General features: G+C 42.0%; 1 protein-coding gene across 2 annotated transcripts in view; it reads right to left on the bottom strand.

Annotated features, from left to right (window-relative positions):
- Positions 1 to 14,045, bottom strand: part of tns1b (tensin 1b) — a 161,412-nt gene extending 147,367 nt beyond the window's left edge. Inside the window, exon 1 of one of the 2 annotated variants that reach the window (XM_026143669.1) lies at positions 13,166 to 14,045. In XM_026143669.1, coding sequence (XP_025999454.1) covers positions 13,166 to 13,267 — 102 coding nt within the window. In that variant the 5' untranslated portion in view covers positions 13,268 to 14,045. Of the gene's footprint in view, positions 1 to 5,298; positions 5,802 to 13,165 lie in introns of those variants that run through there. The other variant, XM_026143668.1, reaches the window with a different exon arrangement.
- Positions 14,046 to 14,477: the final 432 nt, after the last annotated feature.

Below are 14,477 nucleotides of genomic sequence, written 5' to 3'. Positions count from 1 at the left end.
AGATATGCTAACCCACTTCTATGTGTTGCAGCTGTGAAGTTTTTGGGCTTCTTATCTATGTTTTATTGCCATTTAATCTTTTTTTCGGTAAGTGGCTTCCTTTCCCGTTAGAGCCAACTTTTCAACAACTCAGCTTTCGATTAATACATAACTGTGATGGCTTTTTGGAAGACTGCATGCATTTGTAGAACTCCCAAAATCCCTCTGTCTGCATAGTCAAGGACTACACAAATGGGCACTACCATGAGACCATGCAACTTGCATAAAGGCATGGAGGCTGGAGTAGTAACAACAGGCTTGCAGCATGTTTTGATTTTCAAGTCAAGACAACTAAAGACCACCAACCTAACATTCTTCAGATGACACAAATTCCCAGAATGATCCTTTTGAGACCCAACTCTGACACTACAGCGTCTGTACGTTAATGGATATCGATCATCCGGAGGAGTTCTTTGATCCCTCGAAACTGTGAAGGTTCAGCCGATGTCAATATTTGCTCCGACAGAAGTGTGAGGCCAATATGTGAGACTGTGGTTATAGTTAGATCAGAGGCACCTGGTCACTGCTACCGACACTCTGGCACTAGGGCTGGGCCATATTATACCGTTCACGGTAATACCGGTATAATGTTAGGCAACATAGGAAAATGAAATATCGCGATAGAATGGGAGTAAAACGCGCATGCGCAGTGCCTTTGTTTTCATACGCACATGGCCGATTGTTGAGTGAAACAGATGAACCAGAATTGGTTTGTAAAAATGGTGCAACTTCAGTGATGTGGAACTGGTTGGGTGTTTGTCCGTCAGATACACAACAAAGCACATTTTTTTGCAGAACATGCAAGCGGCCGTTGTTATTGTCATATTTGTCGGACTAAGATGCTCTTAAGTCTGGGAGTAATCTGGGTCCTAAACTCCGTATCTTCAGGTCAAACAACACTGCAGCATCACTTAAGAGTTAAAAACTGTCTAAATTCTTTCATCTTTAATAAAACGATCAGCATTGCTGCTTTACCAGGTGTAACTATAAAGTTTAACTTCCAGGCATCCATGAAAACAAAAGTTATTACATTTAACGGAGTTAGAAGTTAGCAGGAAGCTAGCGGAAGTTAGCTCGCTAGTTTCGCTAGTTACCTAAGCATGATATAGCATGTTCTGACGGAGAGATTTCTGAAAAAAATCAAACGTACAGCTCTGCTATCACTTCCAACATAAATGAAGACAGGAAACTAAACAGCAGTGACGTTTGTAGGGTTACTGAAGTTGGGCTAGCTGGTATATAATGATGTGCTACGTGATCGCTAGCGACACAGCTATGTTAGCATAACATAAACAGTGAAGCTGGAGGACGAACACTAACACTTTTCCACTTATAAAAGTTAACGTGAAGGTTCTTCATGGTTAGAGACAAATGCAATCGCATGGTAGGATACTGTAAACGGACCAAACTTCAGTCAGGAGAACAACTGAGATAATCCATCCACAATACGAGGTTAGTCTGTACTGCACACTGCAGTTTAATGTTGCAAAGCACCTCTTTTTAACTTCAGTGGATATTATACATGGTTATGCTCAGGATATGTCAGCCCATTTCTACTGGAAATGCCTTTTGGTTAAACTTTCAGCAAGGAATTTGCATTTGCACTGTTACATTTTTATAAAGCTTTAATGTACATAAAAACCAGCTTCTTGTTTAAGTGAAAATAAATGGAAGGTTGTCTTTTTGCGCTAGTAATGTTGTGGAGTTGTATTTTGTCTCGCATCAATTATATCGTCGGTTATATCGTTATCGCAAATTTTCAAATATATATCGTGATAAATATTTTTGGCCATATCGCCCTGCTCTATCCGGCACATATCCTATCAACTTGCCTGTTTGGTCTAAAGGCCAAAGTAAGTGGGTGTGTTAATAACCTACTGCTCCTGAATGTCAACAGGATTTGCATGGCTTTTAAACTTTATAGGCTGTGGGCTGGTAAAGGGCATTTCATTGCTTTTCCAGGCCCCTACAGAGAAACCTGATTAAAAAAAAAAAATTGAAAAAAAATCCCTAAAACCCTTTTTGGCATTCATTAATTATTCAAAGTGTCTGGCGGAGGGTCAGCACTCTACTGAAGGTCTTCTTTCAAGGCCTTTCTCATCATCCGTAAATACTTTGCCCTCCCGTTTCGCCCGCAGCATCTTCTATTCATTTCCTGCGTCCTTCAAGTCGCTCCTGCCGTTTCCTATATTTCTCTAAGCATTTCTTTCAGCTTCCATGCTGGAAAAATCTTCCTTTATCCTGCTCTGACAAGAGGAAGCCCTCCCTATTGGAGGCTAAGGAACAGATCTCGTCTAGTTCCAGAAGCCAGTCTGTTTCCTGAAGCTGAACTTACTCGCTGTCAGGTGCCCAGTCTCCCACTTTGTATCATTCTATTCTACAGACCAGTCTCTTCATAACAGCTTTTGCAGCTGTACTCACTTTCCCATCTGTTCAAGGAGGACGTCTACAGTATGCAGACTTCATCATCAAATGGACAGTCCCTTTTCTGTTTTTATGTTTAATCTTGGAAAAGAGATTTGTGGCAATGGGTCGCCTCGTCTTTGCAATGTAAAACACATTCCTTAAAGACAAATTTGAGTAAATCATAGGCTGAAAAAAGCCACCATGACGCCTCCTCTCTGTTTGTCAACTCAAGTTTAGCACTGTCACCCTCCCCATCTTGGTTTTGTTAGAACTCGAGCCTAATTTATGTTAAGACATTTGTGTCTCCTCACGTCTTTGGCAGAGTCAAAGATTTTGGGTATGCAACCAGCCCAGTCCAGACGTGCTTGCTTTTGGTTCACCAAGAGTTAGTGCAAAGCCCAACGTTGACTGGCAGAATGCTGATTTGTTGAAGAGTTAATTAAACAGAAAAGTCAGCAAAAGCAGAGATAGGAGCATGAAGATAAGCTCAGTGGGGAAAATGGTTGCAGTGGACAGATTTTACTGTTTTTAACACTCGCTTTCCCTCACTATAATCAAGTTCTTTATCTATGATGACTTCTATGTTCCCTGTGACAGGGGTTAAAACTAAAGAACCAACAACAGCATAAATACGAAAGTAGCCCAGAGATCAGCTGTTATGCGTATTTTGATAGTGCTGCACAGATGCCAGCCCTTTAAATTAGTAAACAGCATCTATAGTGGCTTTGTTGGCACCCACAATCCCTTAAAGTGCCAATGCCCCTAAATGATGAGATTTAAGCCTTAATTTAATTTAAATAGATCAATTATATAAAACTTTACAACCTTTACAGCTGGCATAAAAGCCACAATTAGGTTTAGAGATGAAAACAGCCTTTTAAACATATTTCTTTGTGGTTTAAAGTTTGGAATTTTAATATCAGGGCTGACTCGCTCTTTCAAGCGAACATCAAGTTGACACTAGAGGAACTGCTGCTTATTATTAAGCACTTGCAATGAAGGGAGCTCGACTTCAGGAAGACGTTTCACGTGTCATCTGAGAGGCTTCTTCAGTTCTAAATACTGATGGAGAGTCCCAGGCATTTAACCCTTCAAGGGGTTTTAATAACTCTGTAGCTGGAACTGAAGATGCTTCTTAAATGAGATGAAACTTCACAATTCTTCAGGTCTTCATGAACCAAAAAGAAGTCCAGCTACCTTCATTGCAAATGCTTAAAATGACCATGACCTAGATGACTGGGAAGCTACACAGACTGGATAACGGGTTTATATTTCAGCCCTGGAAGTTGCCATTGGGTGTTTTCCAGAGCTACACATTTTTAAGATATCTCATTCAACAAAGTTTCTAAATGAAAATGTTTATAGCTTTAAGAAATCCTTCAAAAGGTCAGAAGTCATCACAGAAAGGGGCGAAAGCTACACATTTTCAGTCACTTCAGGAAGAGCAAAGTGATTGGAGCTTAATATTCAGCTCTTTTCTCTCCTCAGCATTTCTTCAGATCGATCTGGCCTTAAAGTGGCACTGTCCGTTTTAGGAAATTTCAGAAATGATCATGCACAGACACCTTCTCTTTCAGCATAAAAAAAAAAAAAAAAAAAAACTTGATAAAGGATTAGTCTGTCCAGCAAACAGGTCAGAAGGGTGCAAAGCTCGTATGACCCACAACACCAGGCTGCTGGAATAAGGTGTGCCCAAATTAGGGCCATTTTAGCACCAAACAAAGATCTGCTATTAACACTGAATCCCGCCCCCTTAAGTGAGCTCGCTTTGTCATACACCGCTCTGATGCAGTCAATCAGTGACCCAGAGCTTAGCTGGGGGGCATTGAGATTCTTTTACAACCCCCCCCCCCCCCCCTTCACCTCGCCCCCCGCTCCTCAAAAGAAAGAATGGTAATTAACTGATGAAGAGCTCTGTAAGATTATCCAGTCCTCACGCCAAGAGCTGCAGCTCTGCCAGTGGTGTGCAGTCATGTCCCAAAGGACCACTGCAGAATGGGGAAGGATGGATCTCAATGGTCTATTCAAACCAGTCTCCTCTTTCATCCTCTATTCAGCTGAAAAAAAAAAACGTGGAGAGCAGCAAGCAATGTCGTATATTTGAGACAGGAATGTTCTTTCATATCAGCACAAATTAGGAAAAGCACTCACAGTGTTTTAAGACATGTCGAGACCGTAGTCACAGCACATTTAGGATGGACACTCACACACGCACAAACACTGACCAGAGGGCACACAAGTGCACAAACAACCCCTCACTGTGAGCGGGAATGCGCGGCAGATTGAATTATACAAGAGAAAGCAAAAAATAGCTGTGTGTCCCAACCACCTAGTGCGAAACAGAGCGGGACACAGGGGGAGTGAGGGAGTGGGAATGGGTGAGTAAGGAGAGCATTTAATTCAACTCAAAGTCGGAGCAGAAAAGTTTTCAGCGTGCACACGGAGCAAAGAAAACACAAGAACATGTTACTGAAACGAAACAGACAGTGCAGAGGTTTGTCTCGCGTTTGCACGCCCTCCCGTTCTCCTTCATAATATCTCCCACATTCAAATGTGTCACCGTGCCAAGGCCCCCCACAGCCGGGGTCCCAACCCTCCACCCAACCCCCGAAAGCAGACCACCCAATAGATCCCCTGAGCAGGGCTCCCAAATAATCTGAAGCATAAACCTTTTTTTACAGAAAATATCATGCCCACTGCATCGTCACACTATGTCCCACGTGAGTCAGCCCTACTGACTTATACACATGATTTCACTCTGACATATTAGAGCTGCAGAGAAATTGTGCTAAAATTTCTGCTGTCAGACATCCTGTGAACTCCTAAAAATATCTGACTGGAAACTTTTCTCACCCAGAACATGCAAGACAGGCAGACCCAAGTGCGTGCAGGTCCAGCCAGAGCTGTGGGCAAGCTGAGAGAGACAGACGGCATGGTGACGGACAGGAGTGATGCTGCTGCTGGGGCTGCTGCTGGGGCTGCTACAGACCAGTGGGCTTCCTTAAGTTTAATCCAAGAAGAAGAAGAGTAGCCCAGCACTGCAAAGCCATGACCATCCAGGACATAAATACAGCTTCTTCTTTCTGCCTCTTCCTCAGTGTCCGGCTTGCTGTTTTCCCTCTATGTGTCTGCTCTAAATTGGATCCTTACTGCCTCTCCTCTGCTCTGCGCTCGGTCTGCCTCCCGTTCTCTCTGCCGGGGAAAGGTTCACAAAGGTTTTTTTTTTTTTTGGTTTTTTTAACTGAGGGGGGTCAGGCTGCCCCTACCTCTCCACGGGAGCAAAGGGGGAGGGGGTATAGTCCACTTATTATCCATCTCTTTTGCGCCTCCTCTCCCTCTCTCTCATCCCATGTCTCCCTCCCTCCTTAGCCCTCTAAGCCTCACCACTTTTAATTTCATTCATCCCTTGATCCCACCCCTCCCACTCGTCCCCCCACAGCATCCATGGCACTTCACCTCCCTCCCACCTTCTACGCCTCTCTCCTGCATGCTTTCCTTGTGCATTTCTGTATTAAGCCCATTTTAATATTTCATAAACTCCACGCCGCCTGCTTTTACCTACCTACCTTTGAGGTAAATCTTCACTGACATTTCTCCTGACATCAAAAAATGCAACTTTCAATCACTCTGGAAATCAAAAATAGGCACATGCAATTTATTTTTTCTAGTCTTTTCTCAAGGGAAATTTGCACCAACTCCTTTGGTACCTGCTTTCCTAAATATTTAAATTTAAAAATGTAAATAAGAAAAAAAAAAAGTTGAGTTGCCACTTTCATGGTTTGCATAGAAAATACCATCTTGTCTAAACAAGTGCAAACCTTACTTACAAGTGGTAGACAGTTTGCCTTCAAAGTAAAAGTTGCTCCTTTTGAAATACGTTGGTTGTAGCCATAAGGCACAAAACTTTTACTTTGAAGGCAAGCAGGCTGCCTTTCCAGTTTGCATTGCAGTTCTCAGTTTTGCCACCCCTCAGCGACAAGTTGGCAAGTGCTTGCAGACAAGCTGTGTCTTCCATGCAATCTACAGAGCTCCCATGGCAACCTGCTCACAACCAAAGCAATTGCAAAGAAGTTTTCAGAGCAGCACAACATGCCTCTTTGCAATGATCACGCTGCTCTAAAACAGTATCTGCTTGTTATGCCACGCACCATCAGCTGCAACCTGACTAACACTAGGAGTGTGAAATGGCACAAGACATCACTGCAATAATGAATGAAGGAATGACCAATTTCATTAAATGATTAAATAGTGATATGCGATTGCGAGTGAGGCGCCAACCAGTCTCAGGGTCATGTTTGTTTCTACTCTAAAGTTGGTCATTTTAACATGGTAGTCTATGGGGACAGCCTCTGGTGGTCATTCCAGGAACTGCAGTTTTGGTGCTCGATCAGTACATTGAATTTGACTGACATTTTATCTCTTGTGTGCAGAAATACAAAAACAAAAACAACATGCTTGGTTAGTGACAGGAAGTGGCTTTAAACAGACCCCACTCCCTCTTCACACTTTACAAAAGGGAGAAAGAACACAGGGGCCAGGAAGTAAAAGCTGCCTCATTAAGTTCTCACTGCTCATCAATGACCATGTTAGCCCCATGACTCTTTATCCCTTTCTGCAGGTTTTTCATGCACATGCGCGCACACACAAACGCACACACAATCCTCCATACTACTTGAGCCTACCCACGTGTGCACTCAAACCCATCATTTCCCATCAGAGATAAACAAAAACACTCAGAAAAATCCCAGCCCACAATTTCCTCAAAACATAAATACATGTCATTTAAACTATCAAGTTCACCACATTCATATACACAAACATCCACCAATAACCACCTTTTCCTTCTCCACCCTCTCGCGCACATCTTCACAATTTTCTCACATGGTGTGTAAATACACAAACCCACCCACACACAGAAACAGTCATGCATACTCACCCTTTGGCACAGAGGACTAGTGGCCCAGTACTTCTTGCAGGCCACCACCTACACAATCATTCGCTAAAGGATACGAGGTTACAGACGAAACGAAAAACACACGGACACACACAAGGATGCAAAGCCTGACACAACAAGAAGTTATATAGTACGCATGGCTTCAATTCACACTTTCAGATTAAAAACTGCTCTTCAAGAGGACCACCTGTCATCAGCACGAGTCCTAGTTGAGTTTATAATTGCTTCAGTTAATGGTGCTTTCATTCATTAAATGATAGCATTTAATTAGAGTTGGATGGTTTAGTGGTCAGTGAATTATTACCAATGACACAGAGTTTTCAAAAGTTTGTAAGTTTTAGACACATTTTAATTAAGATTTTGTGTTATTGAGTTTTGGCCACTTAGAGGCAGCTAAAGCCCCATCACACAGTCCAGCGAAGTCACTGATTATGATAATCCCTCGTCGCTCATTGCCATCCAGTACATACATCTACTTCCACCTTTGCAGTTCAGGGTGGGGGGGCTGAAGTTTATCCCAGCTGTCACGGGGGCAAGAACCAGTGTACACCATGGACAGGGTTAACACAGAGAGACATAACTATTCATGCTCACATTTACACCTACAGCCAATTTAGAAACATCAATTTAGCCAATATGCATGTCTCTGGACTGTAGGTGTAAATCAGACTGTGCAGATTACAGGGATACAAACTTCAGCCATCTAGTAGATTCTAACCCAGGACCTTAGGTCTAAGGAGATTGTGCCAACCCCTGCACTGCTGGTCCCAGTCAAAAACGAGAAAGAAGCCAGGGAAACATCAAATGTGGAGAATTTAAATATTAAGACTCCTTGTTTTTGCCTGCTTTTTTATTCTATTTATTTATTTAAAATATTTTAGTATCTTTTCATAGCTAATAGAAGGAGACATCTCAAATCTCTCATTGAGAAGCCTTTGCTTTAATGAAACGCAGCTCCAGCAGCAATGCTTATCCTGTCACACTTGCACCAAAAAAAAAAAAAAAAAGGACCAAACACAAACTAACTGCAACTTAACATTCAGCACTTGAACATCAACAGTCCTGTGAGACTTTACACTGTCTGGCACACATGTTGATGGGACAGCACAGCTGACATGTTGCTGGAAATCAATTTGTTTTTGGACGTCATTTAACACCCCACTGTTTTTCTACATTCTAAAAAAAGATATAGAAATTACTACCTTAGCCTCTTAAATTATACTGTGGCAGAGCTGTAGGTGGCAAGACATTGGCTTTTTGACCACATGGTCAGCAGCTTGATTACCATCTGAGAAATGACAGGACAGGAAGCTTTGTTTGTTTACTTCTTTCTTCTTGCCCCCCATGTGTGAAATCAATCCAATAACCTTCCCAATCATAACTGTCAGAGAATGACAGAGCACTGAAGAGTTGTCCAGCAGAGCTTAGCTGTGCTGAAATAAAAGCAGTCACAGCACTGCACACTATGTTCTTGCATAAAGTCATCCTCCACATTATCTGTCAACACACTCTCATGTAACAGTGCATGATGCATAATTTATTTTTTTATAGTCATAACGCCTTCTATATACAGTAACAGAGGAAACTGTATCAAGTTAATGAATTTCTACAAGATACTCAAAGTCTTTTTTACCCCAGTCACATTATTTCACTATAAGGCCACCAAAAATCAAACAGAAACTAAGTGCAGCAGCAGCACCCACTGGTGGTTTTTGAACAAACTGCATCCCTGATTTCTTATCAAGTATTTGTTCAAACGGCGATCGGCCAAAACAATTAAAACCAACGCCCAACTATTGTCCAGGTTCCCCTTTTGCCACCAAAACAGCTCTAACCTGTTGGGGTGTGGACGTCATTGGGGGTATCTGACACTGCTTTGTTTCCAGTGGTTGGACCCTACGTGGATCGGGCTTGTTGTGGTGCAGCCCACAGATGTTCAGTTTGATCTGGGGAGTTTGAAGTCAGGTCAGCTCGGGTTCACGAGCAGGTTTGCGGTGTGGCTGGATGCCCTGTCCTGCTGGAAGTGCTGCACAGATATCCTAGATAGACCTCTCTGCATTGAATCATACCTGTTATTAACCTCTGTCTCTCTTCCACAGCATGTCTTTTATCCTGTCTTCCTTCTCTCACCCCAACCGGTCGCAGCAGATGGCCCGGCCCCTCCCTGAGCCTGGTTCTGCCGGAGGTTTCTTCCTGTTAAAAGGGAGTTTTTCTTTCCCACTGTCGCCAAAGTGCTTGCTCATAGGGGGTCATATGATTGTTGGGTTTTTCTCTGTATCTATGAAGCGTCTTGAGGCGACTTTTGTTGTGATTTGGCGCTATATAAATAAAATTGAATTGAATATCAAAGTAACATCCAGAAGAATGGCAGCTTTTTGTAACAGGATGAATTATATTACTCATTTCACCTGTTAGTGGTTTTAATGTTGTGGCTGTTTGGTGTAGCCCGGCGATAAATTATAAAGCGGGACTACAGAGACTGAGGGATTGTAATGCAGGAAAGGAAAGAAGGGCAAATTTCTACGACTAATCAGATCACTCAATTTGTTTTAGTACATCTTTAACCTTGACCATTTCGGTTTCTTTTGTAAAACCAGAGCCAAGAGCGGACAGCGAGACAATTAAGAAGATTAACTGCTGTCGGATCACTGTCCTTGAACCACGTAAAGACGGATAAACAGCTGAGTGAGATCAAAGCTGCCCAGCCTGTTACAACGGGCTCAAAACAAGAGACAGAAGGAAAAAAAGACTGAACTGATAAAAGAAGAAAAAATAAGCAAAGGCTGTCAGACATGGATGAAAAAGATGGCGGGAGAAACAAAACCCCCTGAAAAAAGAAAAAAAACAAAAAACAAAACAGGGGTCTGTAGTCAGTGATCACATAGATGAAGATAGTAGATAAGCAGGCGGATAAAGGGAGAGTGAATGTGCAAACAGCAGAGGGGTGTGTTCTGTGATCTTGGCCGATGTCCTGACGTGCTACATGAAGGGGAGTTCACTTGTTGACAGACAGAGGAAGAACACACTCCAGCAGGCCACACACATGCACGCGCGCACACACACACACACACACACACACACCCCTGTGACTCCCATCTGTTGCAAACAATGCAGGCCTGCCGCCCTCCCTTTGAGAACGCTCACATGTGTGTGCACGTTTTTCCTCTGTTCTTTCTGCTGAGAGGAAGGACCGTCCGCCCAACACCAGAACACACCGACCCATGAAAGCAACAATAACACGGCTGCAGTACACGATGTGAGGCATTTCAGGGTGGTCAGGCCTATTCTTTAAAAAACTCTAAGGTTCATTAGTGAAAAGGCCCTTTAAAGCCATAGATGACCCAGGTGACTCCATCTGTTATGTCCCTTATTACATAGCAATACTAATAACAAATAACACTTGCTCGTTTTTCCACTTTCTAACACATCAGCTTTGAGGACCAATTGTTCACTTTCTTTCTGACATGTCCCACCCACTAAAAGGTGTCAGCGTTATTCACCTCACCTGTGAGTGGTGAGGTCGGGGCATGTTAAGGCCAGATTTAATGCTCTTTTTAAGCAGTTATCACATAAATAATAAAATGCATTAGCATTGGTTATCCAAATATCCTCTCCACCTACACAGATTCACCCAAATGCACAGTAAACTTATTTCTACAACTCTCTCTCTGCATTCCTAATACTTGCAATCTCTTCAGAGTATATGACTTGGATTTTTAATAGCAATTACAAATTAATGAAAAGAAACCAACCAAAGCAAAGCCATGAGGATCTGATCTTCCTATTAGAGCCTTTAATATCCTCCAGGGGAAATAAGTAGCAAGCACAGCAAACAAACTGTTCAAATTCACACACACAAAAAAAATCTTGTCATGATAAGAAATTCGTTTTATACTTCTGACCAGAATGACATAAGATATATTACAGGATCTATTCTGTTCGTAATAAGGTTGGATGATCTGATATCCTCGTGTCGGTGTTGTTCCCACATCATCATAATAAATGTTGTTCCAGGTTCAACATTGCAAGTGACCAATCACATTGTTGTGACGTCCCCCTTTTCTGCCTTTGAAAAATACCGCCTTAAAAAAAATCTACTTCACTTGCGAGAAGAGAAACCGCTTCTGTCCGCCGATCCAGGAACTTGAATTCTTTGGATTTCAGGATACTTTTCTTTAATAAACGGTAAGCATTATACATATTGTCCTTACAGAGGCGGTTTCTTTTCTCGCAATTGAAGTAGATTTTTTGAAGGCGTTTGTTTTTTTTCGAGGTCGCGGATGACGTCAAGAGAAGGTGATTGGTCACTTGCAATGTTGAACCTGGAACAACATTATTTATGATGACGAGGGAACACCACCAACACGAGGATATCAGATCGTCCAATAAGCACATCCGCAATTTAAAGATACTGGCTGACAGATAATTTTGACGTCAAATAAGAAAGTCACATAAATCAAAAACTAATAAAATAAGCAGTGCGAGTACAATATTCAAATGAATGTTTCAAATGCAACAAAGGGCTGAGTGTAGCAAGTGGCTGTGTTCATATGAGGATGTGTGAACTAACACACTAAGCAGTGGCTGCTTTTACAGGATTAATGGTTCTATTCATCAACACAGGACCTACAATCAGAGAAAGTGCCATGTCAAGTCAATCTGCTAATATCCTGCTGTTTTGACGTGTCTGTGCCAACGCGCTTATCTCTCCAGCTCATCATACCATGCCAGGCTGCTGAGGATCACACAAATATTAAATTTCCTTTGTCATTTGGCAACTGCAGATCTTAATCACGAGAATAATAAATAACTTCTCATACATCTTCGGTCAAAGGCTGTGAGTCATTAAGTTTCATCAGCGATCACACCCAGTGTTCTCTATAGATGAGCTAAAGCTGCATCTAAATCTGTGGCAAGTTTCCCTTCCTGCAAAGCATGCTCATAATAATAACAAAGACAATGCACTATTGTTTAGAATGCATGATTTTTGCCATGTTCATCACATTAGTTTTCAGTGTGTTTGCTTTTTTAATATTATTTTTGCTTTGATCTGCTGGCCATGTTTAGACATTAGGTTAAAGACAAAAAACCCTAACTGGTGAAGTTAAGGCAAAAAAAAACTGCTTGGTTTGGCACAAAAATAAAAAATAAAATAAATGAATAAGAAAAACTACTTACCGTAGGTTATGAAAAGATTGTGGCTGGGGTTACACATGCCCCCTCCTACATTGGACCTTGCACACTGAAAAGTTGGAAATGCCAGCTCTGTCTTTATAATGCAATGACCTGGTCCACAACCTGCCACCTTGAACATACTGTAAAGGTGACAAACTGGCAGCTTTCTAAAGCCTGTATACCTTGACTTGAATATTTTGGAATATCTGTCTCAGTTCATATTATAATCCTTCCAATACTATCCAAGCATTTCAGTCAAAACCACAAATGTAAACCTCGCTGTGGTGCAAGAGGAAATTCAAGAGGGGCACCAGCATCATTAACCTGCACTTTCTTGAAACCATGAGGTGAATTTCAGCAGGTAGACATTTCATTTTGAACCAAACTGACAGACTGACAAAGTGACACTGCTACACCACTAAAGTGTGGTCTTAACCCAGCCCACCTCAGCACTAAGCTATAAGCAGCAGCTAGAGACACCAAAAAAAAAGGTCAACTTCAATATAAAGGTTCCTGCCTCTTAAATTAACAAAATAAGACATCAAAATGATATTTTATTGAAGGTAAATACATCTAAAATACCAGCTGTACCTTGTTTTTGCTTTTCCCTGGCTTCCAGAAAGGAAAGATGCAATAGAAGAAAAATTTTGCCCAACTGAAGACGGTGGCGAGACACCAGCCTAGTCCGCCCATTCTCTCGTGAAAAAACAAAAAAAACAAAAACCTCCTCGCGTCCTCTACCGTATCCTGTATCTCCTTGCTTTGTCTCCCCTCCCTCTCTAGCCTGCCCTTCAAGAGCCGTGTCCAGAGGTGCAAAGACTAGCAGTGTGACCTGGAGAGAATCCCAGAATGGCTTTTCATCCAATCCAAGAAAAGGTACCTTTTTCTAGTGTTTTAAAAAACTGGAGATCCCATAAAGTGCACATTACTCGTAAATGCCTTCTTCGCTCTCTTGTCTAGCATCCCTACAGCATCCCTCCATCTTTCTGTGGATGCTGCAGGATCTGCCATTCAAAGCATGAGGAGGAAAAAGATTAGGAGAGGGGAACTCAGAAGTGGGCGGTGGTGGGATGGGTCAGGCAGAGCAGTCTGGTTAAGAATGAGGCACTTATAGTGATGGAAAAAGGAGGGGGGGGTCTTAAATTTAATGTAGAACAGTGGGGGGATGGCTTGAAGAGAGAAAGAACAATAAATAAGAAATGTGTTGAGTGGACAAGCAGTCCGTCGTCACAGTTTAAATAATGATGTATACTACAAAGCTGGTATGCTCCAGCTGATAATTCAAGCGCTTCATGTTTGAGGTTTGCAGTGAAAGAACCTAAAAAGAATAAAATGAATGCAGTATTTGGACTCAGCGGAGGATGCTGGTGCATTTGGAGCTTTCAGGGTTTTTTTTTTTTTAATGAAGACTGGCAGATTCTGACCAATCATAAATGGTGCATGGAGCCTCTGAACCAGTTTGCATCTTGAGTGATTAGTTGGGTGCCTAGCTTTCCTTATTGGATAAAGTGGAAGGCAATTGAAATCAATGGCTCCTAACTTGCTTTACATTTGAGGAAGAGCAAGAAAGTGTGTGCAATTACAAAAGGAGGCTTGTGATTATCCAAATTCTCTGCATTAAATTTGCAATTTCACCCAATTTAATCACTGATCATGAGACAATTTACCATTTAAAGAATTCAGAAAATGGAATAGTTGGCTCTTTATTTGGAAAACCTCCCAACCGCAGCTCACTTTCATTGCTTCCCCTCAGAGAACTCAGAAAAGAAAGACTGACTCTTTGGTGAAAAGGCCATAAGATAGGCTGTTAAGGCCAATTTGGGTATATTCTTAGCTTTTTGTTCCCGCTCTGTGGTTTCTTACAGTCAGCCTTTTCCATAGCCTGCCACAGATTTTTTTTTAA

This window comes from Astatotilapia calliptera, chromosome 16 (assembly GCF_900246225.1).
Source record: "Astatotilapia calliptera chromosome 16, fAstCal1.2, whole genome shotgun sequence".
In the NCBI taxonomy this organism is placed as follows: Eukaryota; Metazoa; Chordata; class Actinopteri; order Cichliformes; family Cichlidae; genus Astatotilapia; species Astatotilapia calliptera.
The sequence above is the reverse complement of the archived record's forward strand: the minus strand, read 5'-3'. Positions and strand labels throughout refer to the sequence as shown.